Source organism: Carica papaya, chromosome 1, assembly GCF_054855325.1.
Source record: "Carica papaya isolate Zhongbai chromosome 1, ASM5485532v1, whole genome shotgun sequence".
Lineage (NCBI taxonomy): Eukaryota > Viridiplantae > Streptophyta > Magnoliopsida > Brassicales > Caricaceae > Carica > Carica papaya.
Window position 1 is genome coordinate 28,640,734 of NC_142309.1, and position 19,149 is coordinate 28,659,882.

The 19,149-nt window shown below is 34.7% G+C and overlaps 3 protein-coding genes and 1 pseudogene across 6 annotated transcripts; all 4 read left to right on the top strand.

The window, feature by feature from the left end:
* Positions 1-484: 484 nt before the first annotated feature.
* LAC11 (laccase 11) lies at positions 485-3,269 on the top strand. The gene is made up of 6 exons (XM_022046948.2): positions 485-1,006; positions 1,085-1,236; positions 1,336-1,580; positions 1,664-1,792; positions 1,861-2,784; positions 2,930-3,269. Exons 1-6 carry the CDS (start codon positions 899-901, stop codon positions 3,058-3,060), a joined length of 1,689 nt encoding a protein of 562 aa, XP_021902640.1. The 5' UTR covers positions 485-898; the 3' UTR covers positions 3,061-3,269.
* Positions 3,270-6,446: 3,177 nt separating this feature from the next.
* Positions 6,447-11,464, top strand: LOC110818165 (uncharacterized). 2 transcript variants are annotated; one of them, XM_088208633.1, is made up of 2 exons: positions 6,447-10,763; positions 10,954-11,464. In XM_088208633.1, exon 1 carries the CDS (start codon positions 7,182-7,184, stop codon positions 7,857-7,859), a length of 678 nt encoding a protein of 225 aa, XP_088064759.1. In that variant the 5' UTR covers positions 6,447-7,181; the 3' UTR covers positions 7,860-10,763; positions 10,954-11,464. The 2 variants fall into 2 exon arrangements, with proteins under 2 accessions (XP_088064759.1, XP_021902624.1); XM_022046932.2 differs by having other exon boundaries at positions 6,447-8,690; positions 8,793-11,464.
* LOC110818120 (ABC transporter B family member 13-like) lies at positions 10,555-13,355 on the top strand (annotated as a pseudogene). Its single transcript, XR_015819945.1, has 7 exons — positions 10,555-10,763; positions 10,954-11,154; positions 11,257-11,329; positions 11,423-11,744; positions 11,786-12,005; positions 12,199-12,475; positions 12,555-13,355. The product of XR_015819945.1 is annotated as an ABC transporter B family member 13-like (transcript).
* A 2,164-nt stretch (positions 13,356-15,519) lies between these two features.
* Positions 15,520-19,009, top strand: ROP2 (RHO-related protein from plants 2). 2 transcript variants are annotated; one of them, XM_022046785.2, is made up of 8 exons: positions 15,580-15,752; positions 15,957-16,211; positions 16,953-17,040; positions 17,131-17,240; positions 17,343-17,406; positions 18,250-18,314; positions 18,409-18,474; positions 18,558-19,009. In XM_022046785.2, exons 2-8 carry the CDS (start codon positions 16,113-16,115, stop codon positions 18,657-18,659), a joined length of 594 nt encoding a protein of 197 aa, XP_021902477.1. In that variant the 5' UTR covers positions 15,580-15,752; positions 15,957-16,112; the 3' UTR covers positions 18,660-19,009. The 2 variants fall into 2 exon arrangements, with proteins under 2 accessions (XP_088064790.1, XP_021902477.1); XM_088208664.1 differs by having other exon boundaries at positions 15,520-16,211.
* The last annotated feature ends 140 nt before the right edge of the window (positions 19,010-19,149 follow it).

A 19,149-nucleotide genomic window follows, 5' to 3' on the forward strand; every position in this document is an offset into this window, starting at 1 on the left:
ATATTAAATATTTTATTATTTTTTAATTCATAATTAAATTTAATAAAATTTTAAATTTATTCTTAACGTAGTTTAAAAATTAAACCAAAAATAATATGAGAAAAGGGAATAGCCCATAAATAATTTTAATAGAAAGAAAAGAAAGAAAACGGGAGAAGATGGTGAGACTAGCAGCTTCAGTGTTTAATCGAAAAATATGTAGCCATGGATGGAGGTAGAGAAATATCTCTCGTATATAATGAATATGGAAATGCTTGGTCCTTAAAATCTTCAAGTCCCTTAAGACTGTGGCTTTTTTTTGGTATAGTTAGTGTTCCTTTTTTAATATACCTAACCAGTTAAATTTAAGCTTAGAAGCAAGGTTTCTTTATTGGGGACCAAATGCTAAGAGTAAAACCATTAAAGTGGAATTTACAGAATAAACTGGAGAAATTCAAGGCTCAAGTTATATAGCAGAAGAATTTGGAGTTAAGAGGAAAACCCAGAAACAAAATTCTAAAGAGAGAACAACAAAGTAAATATTCCAATACTTTTTCTTCAAGGCAAAGCTGGTGATGCCCATGTTTGGCCTTATGTAGCTCTCATGCTTATATTCTCAATATTTTGAATCTAATAACCAGTTGGCTTCCAGGCTCTTCTCTGTTTCTTCTTCTATCAGCCTTAAAACCCTCCAAGTCTCTATCAGTATATTGCTTACAAGCTTTCATGTCTCAACCTCTTCTATTCTCTTCTCTTCTCTTCTCATTCTCTACCTAATTCAACAACACCTCTCTTCTTCACTTTTAGCTAAAACTGACAGCATTTTATATTATTCTTCAACAGCTATAAAAACCACTGCACGTTAAAGCCTCACATCTCATCAAACAATTCAAACAAACTTTCTAGGCCAATTACAAAAATGGCTAAAGCCTACAACTTTTTCTCATGCTCTCTCTTCATCTTCTTCTGGTTTATTTCCTCCATTTCCCTTCACGCTGAAGCTGCTGTCAAGACTTACAAGTTTGATGTGAGCAATCAATTTTATTGGTCTTACTGCATTTTAGTTCTCCAAAACAAGTTTGATTTAATCTGCTTTTTTTGTCAGGTTCAAGTGAAGAATGTTAGCAGGTTGTGCCATGCCAAGCCTATCGTCACAGTAAACGGAATGTTCCCAGGACCAACTATATATGTTAGAGAAGGCGATAGAGTTCTTGTCAATGTCACCAACAATGCACAATATAACATGTCAATTCATTGGTGAGCCATGTCATGTAGATAGGATTACTAATGAATTTTCAACATCTAAAAATTTTTGCAGTTTGTTCATGAAGTAGTACATATTAAAAACTTCTGCAGGCATGGATTGAAGCAATTTCGCAATGGGTGGGCAGATGGACCGGCTTATATAACCCAATGTCCTATCAAGACAGGCCATAGTTACACCTATGATTTCAATGTAACTGGACAAAGGGGAACTCTTTGGTGGCATGCTCATATCTTTTGGCTCAGAGCCACTGTGCATGGAGCCATTGTAATCCTGCCTAAACAGGGAACTCTTTTTCCTTTCCCCCAGCCAGACATGGAGACTAATATTCTTTTAGGTAGTGAGCTGGGTTTATGAGTTATGGTTTTCTGCGGAAATTAGTAATTTAGTGTTGTAATTGATTCATGGTGATTGATGTAGGGGAATGGTGGAATAACGATGTTGAAGAGGTTGAGAAACAAGGAAACAAGATGGGATTGCCACCAAATACCTCAGATGCACATACAATTAATGGAAAGCCAGGGCCACTTTTCCCATGTTCTGAAAAACGTAAAAGCCAAATTCTCCTATTTCCTCTAATCATTAGACATACCTCTTACTGGTTTTACTCGTTTCAGATACATTTGCAATGGAGGTTGAACAAGGGAAGACATACCTTCTGAGAATCATCAATGCTGCACTCAACGACGAGCTGTTCTTTGGTGTTGATGGCCATAACATGACAGTAGTTGAGATTGATGCAGTCTACACCAAACCCTTTACAACTCCAGCAATCTTGATTGCACCAGGTCAGACAACAAACGTTCTTGTCCAAGCAAATCGAGCACCGGGCAGATATTTCATGGCTGCTAGGCCGTTCATGGATGCACCAGTCATCGTAGACAACAAGACTGCGACAGCAATCTTGCAATACAAAGGTGTCCCTGATACTATCATCCCATCTCTTCCCAAGCTGCCAGCACCTAATGACACTTCCTTTGCCTTAAACTACAGTACCAAGCTTCGAAGCCTCAACTCTCCTCAGTATCCAGCAAATGTACCCCTTAAAATTGACAGGCACCTTTTTTACACAATTGGGTTGGGGATCAATCCGTGCCCAACCTGCATCAATGGAACAAAACTAATTGCGTCGCTGAACAACATTACCTTCGTGATGCCTCAGATTGGGCTACTTCAGGCTCACTATTTCAACATCCCAGGAGTTTTCATAACAGATTTCCCAGATAAGCCTCCAACACCTTTCAATTACACTGGGGCACCACTTACTGCAAACCTTGGCACCAGCCAAGGCACCAGGCTTAGCAGGATTCCCTTTAACTCCACAGTTGAGTTAGTCCTGCAGGACACTAATCTTCTCACTGTCGAGTCACATCCCTTCCACCTTCATGGCTACAATTTCTTCATTGTTGGAACTGGAGTTGGCAACTTTGATCCTGCAAAAGATCCGGCTAAATATAATTTAGTTGATCCTCCTGAAAGGAACACAGTTGGAGTGCCTACCGGGGGATGGGCTGCCATTCGATTCAGAGCTGATAATCCAGGTAAGTCTGACATCAAGCTTTGTCAAATAAAAGTAATCTCCGTTATGGTCTTTCGCAAGAGATTTTCTTTTTCTCGAATCAATTCAAAAACTTGGTTGTGATATTTGAACTGACTGAAGTGATTGTATTGATTTCGTGTAACTAGGGGTGTGGTTCATGCACTGTCATCTGGAGCTGCATACAGGCTGGGGTCTGAAAATGGCATTTGTAGTGGAAAATGGGAAGGGACCAAATCAATCTGTCTTGCCTCCTCCTAAAGACCTTCCCCCTTGTTAGTTATTGCTTGAGACGCAAGAAACCGTGTGTGAATTAGGGCCGCCACCCTAATTAACTCTTACTGAAACTGACTGACTGTTTGTAATTACTTCCTGCAACAAGCAGGATTGTGAACTGGGCGGTTGAAATTTTACAAAGGCGAAAAGTAATTCAACTTTGTATACCTTTGAATTGAATCCTTTTTAATTGAAATTATAATCTTTTATATATGTGAAATATTGCATGGTATCCCAATTTGCTTCCCAATATTAATTGTAAAACATGTATGAAATTCATCTTCATACTTATATATATATATATATATATATGAAGAATGCGATAATCAAACTCAACTTCCTATATATATATATATATGAAGAATCTCCTGTACCGATTGGTTTGAGTTGTAATATAATAACTTCTACTCAAAATTTTGGAAGATCTAGATCTCTCATGTTAATACAAAAAGCAACAAATGTACAAACCATCCTGTCAACTTAGCTCGCGATTCACCTACAGATATTATTCTTCCGATAACTTGTTGGTAATTCGACCTATAATTAATTACTTACAAATTTTTTATTATTTTTTTAATATTTAAAAGAGAGTGTTCAATTTACTATTCTAAATTTGTAATTAATTAAACTATTTTATCTACGCTTAAAAGTGCATAAATAAATAATCTTATTTAGTTAATCAAAATTATTAATTAAGCCCGCAACGAGGTAAATATACGAGTATTTTGATAATTTAACATATTTACGAGGGCAACAAAAGAAAAAATATTTCATGAAATTTAGTCATTTTATATGGATACTAATAACATCTCAAATTAATTTATGTTCTAAATTAGTCAGTTTAAATAAAATAAAAATAAACAGATCTTATAAAAAAATAAATAACCATTAACCTACTAATTTATAATTATTGAAATTAAAAGATTACTACTCCATCGTGACCTACTCTATATTTAAAATTACTTCATGATTAAGAAATCATTATTTCATAATTGTTAAATTAAACAACTACTATATAATAAAATTTTAACAACTTCGGGCCACAAGGATTATCTTCAACTTCTCGAGAGGACCCAATTGAAAAAAAAAAATTAAAAATGAGCTCAAATAAAATTTTTTGCAATATTGGAGATGTTAAAGAAGCAAATTATAATTTTTTTTAAAAAAAAAATGGAAACAAAATCCTATTTGAATACATACACTTGCATTTCTACCAACTTTTCATCTTTATGAAAAGACTAATCTAATTAAATATTAACATGTAAGTTTCCACATGATGTTCTTTATTATAATTAAAAATTATTATATTCCATACGCACAATAATTAATTAATATTACATAAGAGAATGAGCAATAAGAAGATTTTAACTTACTTAAAAAAAAGGGTATTTCATTAATTTAATAAATTTATATTCTACAAATTTTTAATAAGATATGAAATTTGATTCTAGATATAATAAAAATAATAATTTACAAGTTTCGAGTACCTAAAAATTTAATAATAAATTAAACGTTTAATAAATGGACTGATTGGTATGACTTCATTGAGTTTACCGGACGAAGATCCATTAACAATTTTCCAATTGCAATAAAGAAACAAAAGAGGCGGTGGCTTCAATCAAAATGGTCGGTTTGGGAGTAAATAATACTCATCTATGTAAATATTTTTTAGAAAATATAAATATAATTTTTTTTATATATATCTATAAATATACAGCGTCGTGAAATTAAAAGTGTTAATTTCAGTGATTAAGTAGATGACCCACTAATTTAATATTTTATTTTTTTTACATCCACTTGTATCGGTTGAAACTAAATGAAAAAATAATATTATTATTATAAAAGAAGATATTAGTAGAGTGCGTGATCTTAAAATATATTATAGAATTATTACATTTTATAAAAATTAAAATATAATAATAAAAATAATTATCAATACATTCGATTATTATAAATTTACTTTGACATATTCTTTTGTGTATAAAAAAGAGTACAAATATCTCATTTTACATAAGTATTCTATTAATTAAAATTTTAAAATTCTCGTACATAACAGAGAAAAAAAGAGAATAAGAGAATTAAAAATTTTATCGAGTAGTCTGTTATAATATTATTAAATGTTGATTGTAATTTTTTTTAAATAAAAATCACTATATAAATATGTTTTTAGAATATCATTTTGTTTATTATTATTTTTTTTTACAAAAATATAATTTATTAATTAATATTATAAAAATTGACTATATACAATCATCTGAAAATTGTTTTAACATTAAAATAAATTAATTAAATGTTATTTCTTAAAATGGTTTTTTTTTTAAATTTAAAAGCCGAATTTTTGTTCCTTTTTTCGTCATCAGACAATAAAACGTCCCGATCACTTTCTTTTTCCTTTCTTGAAGAATTGAAATCCACAAATTTATACCATCTATTATGGTTTCGACACAGACTTTTGCATGTGACATGCTTTCCTTATATATATATATATATATGTATGTATGTATATATGTAAATAATGATGATTGTATTTTACACCATACGATATGTTAATTTGGGTATAACATATAAATACAATTAGTTGATCTTTTAATTTTTATGAATCAAAAGTCAGATCCGAACTAGAAATATCTACGGCTGCGATCGATTTTCCATTTTTTTTTTGAAACGTACGAGTACATACACCTTATACTTTCAACGGGTGGTGTTGGGAAGACTTGCTTAGTTAGTTAATCAATTAATTAATTAAATTTATTTATTTTAATTAAAAAATGTTTCACGTGAAAATAATATCTCGAAAGTCGTATTAATCGCTTTCATCATGCATGGTTTCTTGTAATAACATATTAAAGGAACCGACCAATCACCCCACTCGAAAATATCCGACCCCAAGAGTGGCTGACATGATGCCACGTAACTTGTGGGACCACCTTTTATTTATTGATTGATTTATTTATTTTTTAAAGAGCCAAATCATGAATTAATTCTGTGTTGCCCTTACGCATTCCCCGGGCATGAGGTCATCAAGACTGAAACAATACCTAAAATATCTGGGCCCCGCGTACAATGGAACGTGTACGGTTGAGATCTCTCCGCCTTTTCTCTGACCAAACCGCTTTCGAGGAACCCGAGGACTAGATCAACGGTCAAAACCCTCCCAACGGATATTTCATTTTAACGGGATCTAACGGTCGGAATGGAATCGGCGGCTGCCGCCCTGTAGTGTCTCCCGGTTTCGAGCTTAAGGGGTAGCCGGTCGCTACAGTTGTCGGTAACTTAGGGGTAACTACGACATTTTAATTAAATTAATTATATTAAATATTAAAAAAATAAAAAATAAAGTAGCCGTTGGGTGGGGGGAGAGACTGGGGGGTTCTATAAAAACAGGTAGAAAACTGCCCGAGACTCAGGAATTCTGGGGCTCTCGGAAAATAAATCCAAGCCCTCATAAGCTTTAAAAGGGTCTTCTGAATCCCTCCAGGACTGTATGATCTGACTTATAACTTCCTTCCTGATTTGTTTCTTGTGTTTTCTCTTTTTTGATCAGCTGTTTATTCTACCCGTAAATTTTTTGTTGATTATAATTTTCTTTTCTTCAGCTTAGTGCTTCCTTTGAGACTCTGAGAAAATCGATAAGGATTTTCCGGGTGATAAATACACAAATCTGAGGCTGTTGATCGTATTATTTGAAGATCACAGCTCCCTATTCTTGTTTAATTGCTTGTTTTCGAAGTGACAAGATTTTCATCCTCTTTTTTTCCCTGGGATTTTTCTTGTTTGAATCTGGTTCTAGTTTCCTCGTTAATGGAGTCGATTTCTGTGCAATCTGGTTCTAGTTTCCTCGTTATTTGAAGATCACAGCTCCCTATTCTTGTTTAATTGCTTGTTTTCGAAGTGACAAGATTTTCATCCTCTTTTTTTCCCTGGGATTTTTCTTGTTTGAATCTGGTTCTAGTTTCCTCGTTAATGGAGTCGATTTCTGTGCAATCTGGTTCTAGTTTCCTCGTTATTTGAAGATCACAGCTCCCTATTCTTGTTTAATTGCTTGTTTTCGAAGTGACAAGATTTTCATCCTCTTTTTTTCCCTGGGATTTTTCTTGTTTGAATCTGGTTCTAGTTTCCTCGTTAATGGAGTCGATTTCTGTGCAATCTGGTGTAGCAGAACAATCTATGTCTCCTTACAAGCAGATGAAAAACCCGAAGAGAAACGCTCGCGCTTTCACTGCAAAACCCAGTGAAAACTTGGCTCCGACAAACGTCATCCATGGAGGATCATCAGGAGGCGTCTTCTTTCCTCCTCCATTTTCGCTCTCCTTTTCTTACCCTCCATCACCTTTCAAACCCCTTTATAATCAAATTCAACAACCGCCTCTTCTTCCTCTACCAGTCGTCCATGGACACACTCAACAATCTCCCAAAGATCTAAGACGAGGCATCTCTTGCCCTCCCACCATCAGAAAAACCAGTACGCCCAAGAAATCAAAAGAACCCAGCAAGAAAATAAAAGAAACGTGGAAGCAAAAGGAGTCAACTGCAACCCACGCAGTACCGGAGTCGTTCCCATTAGGACCCGACCCGAATGATCTTCCGAAACTCCTTACACCATTAGCAGCAGCAGCAGCAGGAGGCAGTGAAAGGAAAGAGGTGGATGAGTTTTCGGGTTCGTTATTTACAGTGTCGCCACCACCCAGCAGCTTGCCGTTGCCACGATTTTCCATGAGATCGAAGCTGAGTTGCAATGCAGAAGCGGCAGGAATCGACGCCGGGGCAACTGATAATCTGCGGCGACTGTTGCGTCTCAGATGAGAGAGGAACGATTTGATGAAAAATTCATATTATTAATCGTTTGTAATCTGTAATTTTATAATATGTAATTTGGTTGTGTAGTGGGGGGGGGGGGGGGGGGGGGGGTAATGTGGGATTGAGCGCCTGTGTTTTTTTTATTCGGGGTGTTTATCTTCCACGATTTGAAGCTAATAATAATTTTAATAGATATATAAATTAATTAATTTATGTTTTATTAATTTAATTTACTATATTTGTAATCTATTTTATTGTTTTCAAAATTTTTTAAATTATTAATCTTAAATTTTAATAACTAATTTAACTTAAATTTTTCTTTATATTATATTTTCAAAGCTGATATTATTTTTACCTATTAAATGCTATAATAACATTTTCAGTTTATTAAATTATATTTTCAAATTTTTTTCATATAAATGAATTTAATATTTTTTATTGATTTACAAGGAAAAATTTGCTTTATTTTTTATTGCTATAATAACATTTTCAGTTTATTAAATTATATTTTCAAATTTTTTTCATATAAATGAATTTAATATTTTTTATTGATTTACAAGGAAAAATTTGCTTTATTTTCTTTTTGATGAAAATAAAACATGAAAATTCTGATGGAATTGTAATATCAAAAACTTCATATTTACACAGAAAATCTATGGAAATCAATCCCTAAATCTTTTTTAACAAAGTTTTTCCATTAAATATAGAACTTGATCTACAGAGAAGATCTAATACGCCCAGAAACCAAACGTTGAATGTTCTCGTTAGAAGCAATTTGACATGTCCCGTGATCTTCTTCTGTTTTTAAGTTCTTCACTGGTTGACGATCGAGTTCTCGTAATCTTCAACCTTGATGTCCACACAAATATATATATAAAGCAGGCAGTAGTGGTTTCTAACTGGAATTTGACATATCCCGTGATCTTCTTCTGTTTCTAGGTTCTTCACTGATTGACGATCGCGTTCTCGTAATCTTGAACCTTGATGTCCGAGGCAAATATAGAACTTGATCTACAGAGAAGATCTAATACGCCCAGAAACCAAGCGTTGAATGTTCTCGTTAGAAGCAATTTGACATGTCCTGTGATCTTCTTCTGTTTCTAGGTTCTCTACTGGTTGACGATCGCGTTTTCGTAATCTTCAACCTTGATGTCCACACAAATATATAGTTGCATACATATATGTAATTGGAATATATATATAAAGCAGGCAGTAGTGGTTTCTAACTGGAATTTGACATGTCCCATGATCTTCTTCTGTTTCTAGGTTCCACTGGTTGACGATCGTGTTCTCGTAATCTTGAACCTTGATATCTGAGGGAAATATAGAACTTGATCTACAGAGAAGATCTAATACACCCAGAAACCAAGCGTTGAATGTTCTCGTTAGAAGCAATTTGACATGTTCCGTGATCTTCTTCTGTTTCTAGGTTCTCCACTGGTTGACGATCGCGTTCTCGTAATCTTCAACCTTGATGTTCACACAAATATGTAGTTGCATACATATATGTAACTGGAATATATATATAAAGCAGGCAGTAGTGGTTTCTAACTGGAATTTGACATATCCCGTGATCTTTTTCTGTTTCTAGGTTCTACTGGTTGACGATCGCGTTCTCGTAATCTTGAACCTTGATGTCCGAGGCAAATATAGAACTTGATCTACAGAGAAGATCTAATACGCCCAGAAACCAAGCGTTGAATGTTCTCGTTAGAAGCAATTTGACATGTTCCGTGATCTTCTTCTGTTTCTAGGTTTTCCACTGGTTGACGATCGCGTTCTCGTAATCTTCAACCTTGATGTCCACACAAATATATAGTTGCATACATACATGTAACTGGAATATATATATAAAGCAAGCAGTAGTGGTTTCTAACTGGAATTTGACATGTCCCGTGATCTTCTTCTGTTTCTAGGTTCCACTGGTTGACGATCGCGTTCTCGTAATCTTGAACCTTGATGTCCGAGGCAAATATAGAACTTGATCTACAGAGAAGATCTAATACGCCCAGAAACCAAGCGTTGAATGTTCTCGTTAGAAGCAATTTGACATGTTCCGTGATCTTCTTCTGTTTCTAGGTTTTCCACTGGTTGACGATCGCGTTCTCGTAATCTTCAACCTTAATGTCCACACAAATATATAGTTGCATACATACATGTAACTGGAATATATATATAAAGCAGGCAGTAGTGGTTTCTAACTGGAATTTGATATATCCCGTGATCTTCTTCTGTTTCTAGGTTCTACTGATTGACGATCGCGTTCTCGTAATCTTGAACCTTGATGTCCGAGGCAAATATATAACTTGATCTACAGAGAAGATCTAATACGCCCAGAAACCAAACGTTGAATGTCCTCGTTAGAAGCAATTTGACATGTCCTGTGATGTTCTTCTATTCTAGGTTCTCCACTGGTTGACAATCGCGTTCTCGTAATCTTCAACCTTGATGTCCACACAAATATATAGTTGCATACATACATGTAACTGGAATATATATATATATAAAGCAGGCAGTAGTGGTTTCTAACTGGAATTTGACATGTCCCGTGATCTTCTTCTGTTTTTAAGTTCCACTGGTTGACGATCGCGTTCTCGTAATCTTGAACCTTGATGTCCACACAAATATATAGTTGCATACATACATGTAAGTGGAATATATATATAAAGCAGGCAGTAGTGGTTTCTATCTGGTGTAATCAATGAAACCACGTACTAATATAATTCCTGTTTACGTGAGTATATTTACTACAATGAAGAAGAAAACTTGCCAACAGCTTACAACAAGAAAGGAAAGATATGTATATATACGGAACGTGTTACTGATTGATATAGGAAATTCATGTTCATTACCACTGTATCCCAAAAGGCTGAGTCTGCTTATACTGAAGCTGGGAGGATTCCAGAAGAGGTACTAATTGCCTCCTTGCTTCCCTTTCTTGCCGCTGGGCGTTCACTGGGATAAATAACTGCTAACATTTTTATCAAATGAACAAGTTTTAAAATTTTTTGGGCTAAAATTGTCAGTAATGTTGATGCTATGGACGAGTTAAGAGCAACAGATTTACATTTTGGTTCCTTCTTTCCTTCTGATCGGTCAGGTTATTTCACGGGTTCGGAGCAAAGTCTGCCTATGTAGGGGAGGAGAAAGACATTGAAGCATACTCAGAGTCACTTAAGAGATGCCTTAAACTGGGGAAGAAGAGTGGGTTTGCAGAAGGAATTGGTGTTGGTTTTACATATGGACTACTCTTTTGTGCTTGGCAGCAAGTGCAGTCAACCAGGCCATCTGGCTTAGGAAGGTGCTTAATGATCTTGATTAGAAGCAAAATAAGTATACATTCATATTTTGGAACAACAAATCAGATGTAGCAAGTGCCAAGAATCTTGTGTTTTATGGCAAGAGCAAACTCATTAAGATTAAATATCATTTTGTACGAGAAGCAGAGAAGCAAGAAGACGTTTGTTTTCAGCCTTGTAAGTCGAAAAGCAGCTGGTTGGTATCCTTACCAAACTATTTCCCAAGCACAGGTTTGAAGTCTTAAGAAAGATGTTGACATAATCATCTAGTATCTCTCCTTCACCAGAGAAATTTTTTTTTTTTTTACAAAATCAACGTCAGAATCTAGCAACAAAATACTAGATACCTTGACAAAATTGTCCACCATTCGTGATGTTGACAAAATCATTTTCCTGAAGAATGGTCAAGTTGTTGACAGTGGGAGCCATTTAGACTTAATATCTAACCCAAAATTGCAAGTTCAACACATTATGCTGCAATTTCTTATTGTTCTTCTAGTTTTCGAGAACCTCTTGACAGTGAAAATCATTATCAGCTGCAGGGAAGTGATCAAAATCCATCTCCAAATCTTGACACCATTAATTCATCAATAAGGCAACCGCTGAAATGAAATGCATCAGAGCGGGAAGCAGCTGTACTTGGGTCAATTGTTGCAGTTGTTGCTGGCATGGAAGCTCCTATGTTTGCACTTGGGATCACAATGTCTTGACTTCATTTTGTAGTCCTCATGAATCCTTGATCAAACAAGAGGTTGAGTAGTTCTTATATTTGTTGCAGTGGCTATTGTCACCATTCCTATATACTTGTTGCAACACCATTTTATACATTGATGGAAGAGCATCTCACCCCCAAGTTCGGTTATCATTATTTCTCAAGTTTGTTTTCACTTTTCAGCAAACCACTTCAAAGAAAATTGGAAGCCAAGAACTTCTATTACTTGTTAAACTTGAGATAAAATTACCGTTGAAATATACTGAGACACATGTCTAATATCAAATTTTAGACTGAACATTGTATTTTTTGTTTGACAAAATCATCATTCAAGGCTCAAACTCTTTCTTGTCTCATTTGCAGCTATACTTAATGAGATTGGCTGGTTTGATCTGGATGAGAATAGCACTGGCATACCGACTTCAAGATTAGCTGCAGATGAAAACCCTTACTAAATGGTGCTCTGGCTGATTGTTTATCAACAGTAGTTCAGAATGTAGCACTCACTGCAACAGCATTCATTATTGTCTTCACGTTAAGCTGGCGTATAACAGCTATCACCATTGCCTCCTTCCCCCTTCTAATTGGAGCTTCACTCCTCATGGTATTTTGTAATTCAACTATGTCTACCACTGTTCATTATAGCTCTTACCTTTCATTTGCATATTAGTTTGAAACCTGTATCGACTATTCTGAAAAGGATTTTAGGAGATTATGGTCATGCTTATTTAGGAGCATCGACCATGGCTCACGAAGCAATTGCCAATATGCATACTGTTGCTGCATTTGGTATAGAAGACTGGAGGTCAATCCAATTTACCTCTGAGTTAAACAGGCTAAATAAGCAAGCATTTCTTCAGGGCTATATTGCAGGTTTTGGATATGGTGCATCTCATGTTTGCCTTCTGTGCCTATACACTGACTCTAACTTTGGAGACACCATCAAGTCCTTCATGGTCTTGATAATCACTGCACTTGCTCTTACTCCTAATATTGTGAAGGAACGCAAGTATTTGAGTCAGTTCTTGGTATTCTCAAAAAAAAAAAAAAAACTTCTACATAAGCTAATAATCCCACATCGAAAGCGGTATCTCATATCAAAGGAGATGCAGAATTCCGGGAAGTAAGCTTCGTGTACCCCATGAGACCTGATATCACCATATTTGAGAATTCAAGTCTGAAAGTATCATCTGGTAAAAGTTCTGAGATTGAACTAGTTATGCAATTTTATGATACCATTTCTGGAATGGTCTTGATTGATGGGTGTGATATCAAAAACTTGAACTTGAGATCATTGAGGATGGAGATAGGTCTTCAACAGGAAAGAGTGACAAATAATTCCCAAATGATTGCCTTGCACATTAAGGATCTTTCCATTCTCAGCAATATTTTCACAGCATATTGATTCTTATTGCTAAGCATAAGTAGCTCAAAAATCTTTCTGTTTCCAAGCTGTTCGTAGTCTTCAAACCATAAATTTTGTTTATAGAACTGTGCACATGAATGTATATATATATATATATATATATATGAATCAAAGTCTTTGCTTTTTTCTATTTACTAAAATATAGATCGATAAACTATACCATGATGATTTGAGCGAGCAATATTCATGAATTAGTGCTGACTAAAGAGGAGAAAGGAATCTGAGTAGAAAAAAGACCTGAATCTGATTAAGCAACAGATAATTCATATGGAAAGAAAGGTTGGTGGGGGGGGGGGGGGGGGAGTTGGTAAAAGAGGAATCAACGCACATGAAAGCTGCCAACTTAGCATGTGCTTTCATGGTGATTAGCTTCTACTTAATTCCGCAATTACTGGGATTAACAAACAAATATTCCAATTAACGCTAACTACTCTTAAGATAATCTAATCATCTTCCCTTTAAAAACTAAGTTATCCCATTTATGTTTTCTTTATTTTTCTTGGTGTAAAAAAAAAAAAAAAAGATTAATTTGTTCCCCCATTATCCAAAATAAATCAATTCTCAATGTGTATATACATATATATATATATGATAGTTGGTGTTTATATTTAGAGGTATTATAATAACAGTTTGTGAAATAATTTTACCTAAAAAGAGTTTTTAGGTAAAGTGTTATAATATTTGGTAAGCTTATGTGTAAACTTAATCTACCAAATCCACTTTCACCCTTTGTTGTTACATGGGTTATCATTGTTGTTTTTGATGTCCTACTCATATTTTCAACTCATTTTGTATTTATCCGAATTCAGATAATAGTTATTCGAAAGGAAAAGTAAAAGAATAGACTATATTTTGATTTTGGTTCCGTAGATAACTAACATACAAATATGATCAATACAACAAATGTTATGTTTTAATAATGTGAATGATCTTGAGATTGCGCAATTTTAGTCAGATCATAAATTTTTTTTTTAATGAAAGAATTATCCACCTACTAATTAAATAATTATCATTTTTAATATATTACTTGATATTTTTAAAATGTATATGTTTTCATAATGTCCATTCAATATCTAATGTTTTAATTTGATTGAGTTTTAAACTGATCCAGTATATGCATCAACAGGAATCACAAACAGGAATCACACAAGGGTAGATTGATACAATATAAACTTCTGGTAAAATGTCCCCCCGGTAACCCAGCAGATAAAGTACATTACACAGTCTGTTTTAGGGATTGACGACTTACCCATTCAGTAACTTTGGCACTGAACGTGCTCAAAATAAAATTGGTACTATGAGGTCGGGTGAATTCAATCATAGACGTCTGGTGGCATTTCAGCCTTCTTTCTTCTTTCAGGATCTATCCGAAAGAGAATGCAGTACTTATTGATCGTGAATATTTATGTCTCTATTCAATACTATTTAATCACTTTGTGTTATAGTACATGGTTATTTTTTTATTAGTTGTTAATTTAGACACGAACATGACTCTTTGAAATAAAATTCAGAGTTGCTGGTTTATTTGAGTATCATATTTATAACTTGTGGATCAAAATTTATTGGAGCAACCCAAAAAGAGTAAACAACATTAAAAATGAAAATTTAAGGAGTAAGAAATATAGGCAAGTGGGTTTTGAAAGAAGGGACCAATGAATATATGAATGATAAGTGGAAAATCAGTCTTTCACCGCCCATATTTATGGCCTGCAGATCCACCCAACCCCCTCCTTCCATGCCCCCCCTTTTCATTTATTAATACTTTCAGATTCAAATCATGACCACATAACCAAACTTTTCTTATTTGAATTTAATAATACACTAAAAAAAGTACTAAATTATTACAAATAATAAATTAAGAAAAGACTAATGGGTCACCTTCAAAAATGAGATTAGTGACCCAAGAAGCCTTTGCTTTGAATGTTTTCAAAGTGATCGTTAGGTCCCTCTCGTACCCTTCTGTTTATTTTGCTTTTGTTTTCAGCAATTCATAATGTATCTCTAAAATCCAAGCTTAATGATTTATAAAATAGAACTTAAATGCAAGATTCTTACTTTTATTTTTTTCCTGTGCAAGAAAGAAAATAACCCAGTAAAAGTGATAGCCTCTCAAATCTCTACCATTTTCTCCTCTTCTAATACCATAATAAAAACCCTAACTTTCTCTTCATCAAGTAGATGATAGAAATTTGATAAAAGATAGAAAGATCTTTCAAGACTTTTTGTTTTTAAAGAAAAAAAATGAAAAGTAAATAAAAGAAAGAAGAGAGAAGAAAGGAAATTCAAATCTTTAAAAAATTATTTAAAAAAAAAAATCTTTTTCATCATTTTAAGCAAATACCCAATAAAGATTAAGATAGAAGAAGAACAAGATAGTGGAGGTAAGCAAGTATTATATTTGTACCAGTAAATAATATGACAAGGAGTTGTTAGGCACGTAGCTGGCACAGGGTTGTCTAGAGGTCAGCTAACGTTTCTCCCTCGTTTCCCCATTTTTCTTTTCTCTCTCGATCTTATTACTTCAACTTCCTTTCTTCCTGTCTCCTCCCCCATTGGCTTCTGTTATTCTACTTTTGTTCTACCTCCTTGATTGTACAATCTGGGTCTACTCTGATTCATGGGTTTGGATCATTAACTTCTAGGGTTCTCTTTGTCTCTCTATACAGCCAAAATTTACACTTGCTGTCTTACCGTGCATTGACCCGGTAATGAAGAAAATCTGAGCAAGGACAAACTGAAAATTGTAGAGAAGAAGTGGGCTATTAACAGAAAAGAGCATTGTCAGATTTGGGAGAAAAGATCTTGGAGAGAGGACAGTGGAAATGAGCGCGTCGAGGTTCATCAAGTGCGTGACGGTCGGTGATGGCGCCGTCGGCAAGACCTGCTTGCTGATTTCCTACACCAGCAACACTTTCCCTACGGTCAGTCATCCCCACATTCCGTAGTTTCCTTCTTTTTTGCTTTATATTCCTCATTCTTACTCTTCGTTTTTCTTTTTCCTCTTTTGTTGGTGATATTCTACTTCGAAGAAGCAAGTTGCTTTCTGGTTTTTATTTCTATTGCGACGGTAGATGAGTATGAGAAGCATTTCGTAAGAGAAAGAGAATTTTTTTTTTTTTGGTGCTGCATGCTAATCAAGTTATTAAGAGCCAAATTTTCGTATTCCGATCGGCGTAAAAAAGGAAAAAAATTGGTGAAGTGACTTCTATGCACATTTGTTGCTTTTCTTTTCCTTTGGTGTAGGAAGGGTCTTATTTAGTTCAGAACTTATTGGAAAGTTTCCATTTACTCAAAATTGATTTTGGAAATGTAGTTTTGACATATCAGATTGGTTTGATTCTGTCAATATCTCAGTCCAGTTTTGTGATCAATCGCTTGCATACTCTCTAGACTAGTATCTAGAAAGTTTTAGTAGTATTTTTCGGCTAACAAGTGGAGTTTTTTCCTTTTGTTGGTCTCCATACTTGTGTCAAAATTTGACAATCTGGAAAGGTTTTTGTTGTATATTGCCTTTGCTGCTGTGGACTAGTGTAATTACATTACCGAATAGAAGTTATTTTGCCACCCAACTCTTTCTGTTTTTATTGGGTTGTCTGCTTTGGATAGTTTAATATGGAGAAACTAATTATTGAGTTAATTGTTGTCCTATGATGAGGAAACAGGACTATGTGCCAACTGTTTTCGACAATTTCAGCGCAAATGTGGTGGTTGATGGGAGCACAGTCAATCTGGGTTTATGGGATACTGCTGGTAATTTTTAATCACCTTTTAATTTCCTTTTTTATTTGGAAGTGAGGACACATTCTTATTCCGGATTTGAACTATATTTCATTTGAACAGGTCAGGAAGATTATAATCGATTAAGGCCTTTAAGCTACCGAGGAGCGGATGTTTTTATCCTTGCATTCTCTCTTATTAGCAAAGCCAGCTATGAGAATGTAGCCAAGAAGGTTTTGATTAATGAATACTCATTCTTTAAATGGTCTTTTCATTCATGTAAGATGTATACTTTTTGTGTTTGCTAACAAATTATGTTTGGGCTTCCATCTCAGTGGATTCCGGAACTCAGGCACTATGCACCTGGCATTCCAATCATTCTTGTTGGAACAAAACTTGGTAAGTTAAAAACAAAAATGAAAATAATATCTTCCAATTAATCATAATTCTCTTTCTTTTGCCTTTGCTTGTAATTGATTGTGGGCTGCTAGTTTTACTCATAGACACCTGGTAAAGTTAGGAGTTCTCAGTGCTACTATATATTAATTACCATTTCCCACTGTCTGGAACCATGATTTGGTTGGTTCTTCAGATCATGTTTTCAGTTTGATTAACAATGTTCAATGATCTCTTCTGGAGTTGATCCTGACCCACACTTGTTCTTGGCATAATGTCTTCTGATCCACTTTGGTGAACCATCAGACTGGTGTATGATTGAACTTTAACAGTATTCTGTAGCTTCCAGAAGTTCTTCAAATTCTCTTATTTTTCTTGGTCAACTTTTTGTTTTAGTAGGGCATTAGAAAACCCTCCTTTGTTTTTTTTTTTTTATCTTAAAAAACTTCTTTCCCCTTCCCATTGTCCATAGTAATGTGCTTGTTTCCATGAGAAAGCCGGGTCATCTTTTGCTACTTATTCACTGTTTTGTAGAGATCTTCCCAAAACTGACCTGGATAATGCCCTTTTATCGCCTGAGACTCACTATTTTGAATAGTTCTCTCTATCTCTTGCTTGTAAATATAATCTCTGAATAGGCCAAGTACTACTGGCAAGGACTTGTCTGAAACTTGTGTCACTTATTATAGCCAATAGCTAACTTGGTTCACTTCTGCAGATTCAAATTCTAAAAATGGTCTTTTCTCTCAAAAAAGAAAGTAAAAAAGGAAAAAAGTTTTTGTTCATTTTCCTGCAATTTTTCACTATTCTCGGAAAGACAGTCTTTATTATTTTTGTTATTTATAGATCTTCGGGATGACAAGCAGTTCTTTCTAGACCATCCTGGTGCTGTGCCAATCACTACTGCCCAGGTAAATGAAGCAAGTTTTCTTTGACATCCTCTTTATTTGGTCCAAAATACAAGTATTTAGCAAGTTCGCTATGGCATTTTTTTCTTTGATGAAGGGAGAGGAACTAAGGAAAGTGATTGGAAGCCCTGCCTATATCGAGTGTAGTTCAAAAACACAACAGGTATACGTGCTCCTCCTTAATACTAGTCATTTCTTAAGAATTTGTGCCGCTGATTTTATAGTTGACGGAATTCTTTACTGCAGAATGTGAAGGCAGTTTTTGATGCAGCAATAAAGGTGGTGCTTCAGCCTCCTAAGCAAAAGAAGAAGAAGAAGAAATCACAAAAGGCTTGTTCTATCTTGTGATCAAGTAGGGTGTGGAAAATGGAAGGATGGCGTGTCAGTATCTAATGGACCGCGGTGTAACCTTTTACCTCTTTTCTCTTTTTCTTCAAGGAAGCAGCAAGCAGTGGTGTATAGTCTCGACTGACCATCTAGTGATTTCTTTCAAAGCGTCAGATGGTTTGTTTAAGGTTTCATTTTGTGATCTATAATTGATGACCGGTGTTTCTTGTTTAACACGCACACCTTTTGCCTTCGATGTTTGAATTTGTCTCTCCTATTAACCAGATGTGAAGAAGATTCCTATTGTGAAAGAACCATTTTGCTGTCATGAACATAACTAGATTAATGTTATATCTCTATAGTTCTTTGAACCTTGGTTTCATCACTATCTTTTTATTATTTTAAGGATATAAGAATGCGCAGGCCATGTGATTAAGCTAGTGATTGCATATGCCACTATCAATTGATTTTGAAATCTGCTCATATTTGGTGTTCCTGATTGACATTGACA

Bases quoted from the DNA above. Each gene is read 5' to 3' on its own strand.
- ROP2 (XM_088208664.1), top strand. From the start codon at position 16,113: ATGAGCGCGTCGAGGTTCATCAAGTGCGTGACGGTCGGTGATGGCGCC. The intron at 16,212-16,952 runs GTCAGTCATCCC...ATGAGGAAACAG, and splicing joins CCAGCAACACTTTCCCTACG to GACTATGTGCCAACTGTTTT. The intron at 17,407-18,249 runs GTAAGTTAAAAA...TGTTATTTATAG, and splicing joins TCTTGTTGGAACAAAACTTG to ATCTTCGGGATGACAAGCAG.
- LAC11 (XM_022046948.2), top strand. From the start codon at position 899: ATGGCTAAAGCCTACAACTTTTTCTCATGCTCTCTCTTCATCTTCTTC. The intron at 1,007-1,084 runs GTGAGCAATCAA...TTTTTTTGTCAG, and splicing joins TCAAGACTTACAAGTTTGAT to GTTCAAGTGAAGAATGTTAG. The intron at 1,237-1,335 runs GTGAGCCATGTC...AAACTTCTGCAG, and splicing joins TATAACATGTCAATTCATTG to GCATGGATTGAAGCAATTTC.
- LOC110818165 (XM_088208633.1), top strand. From the start codon at position 7,182: ATGGAGTCGATTTCTGTGCAATCTGGTGTAGCAGAACAATCTATGTCT.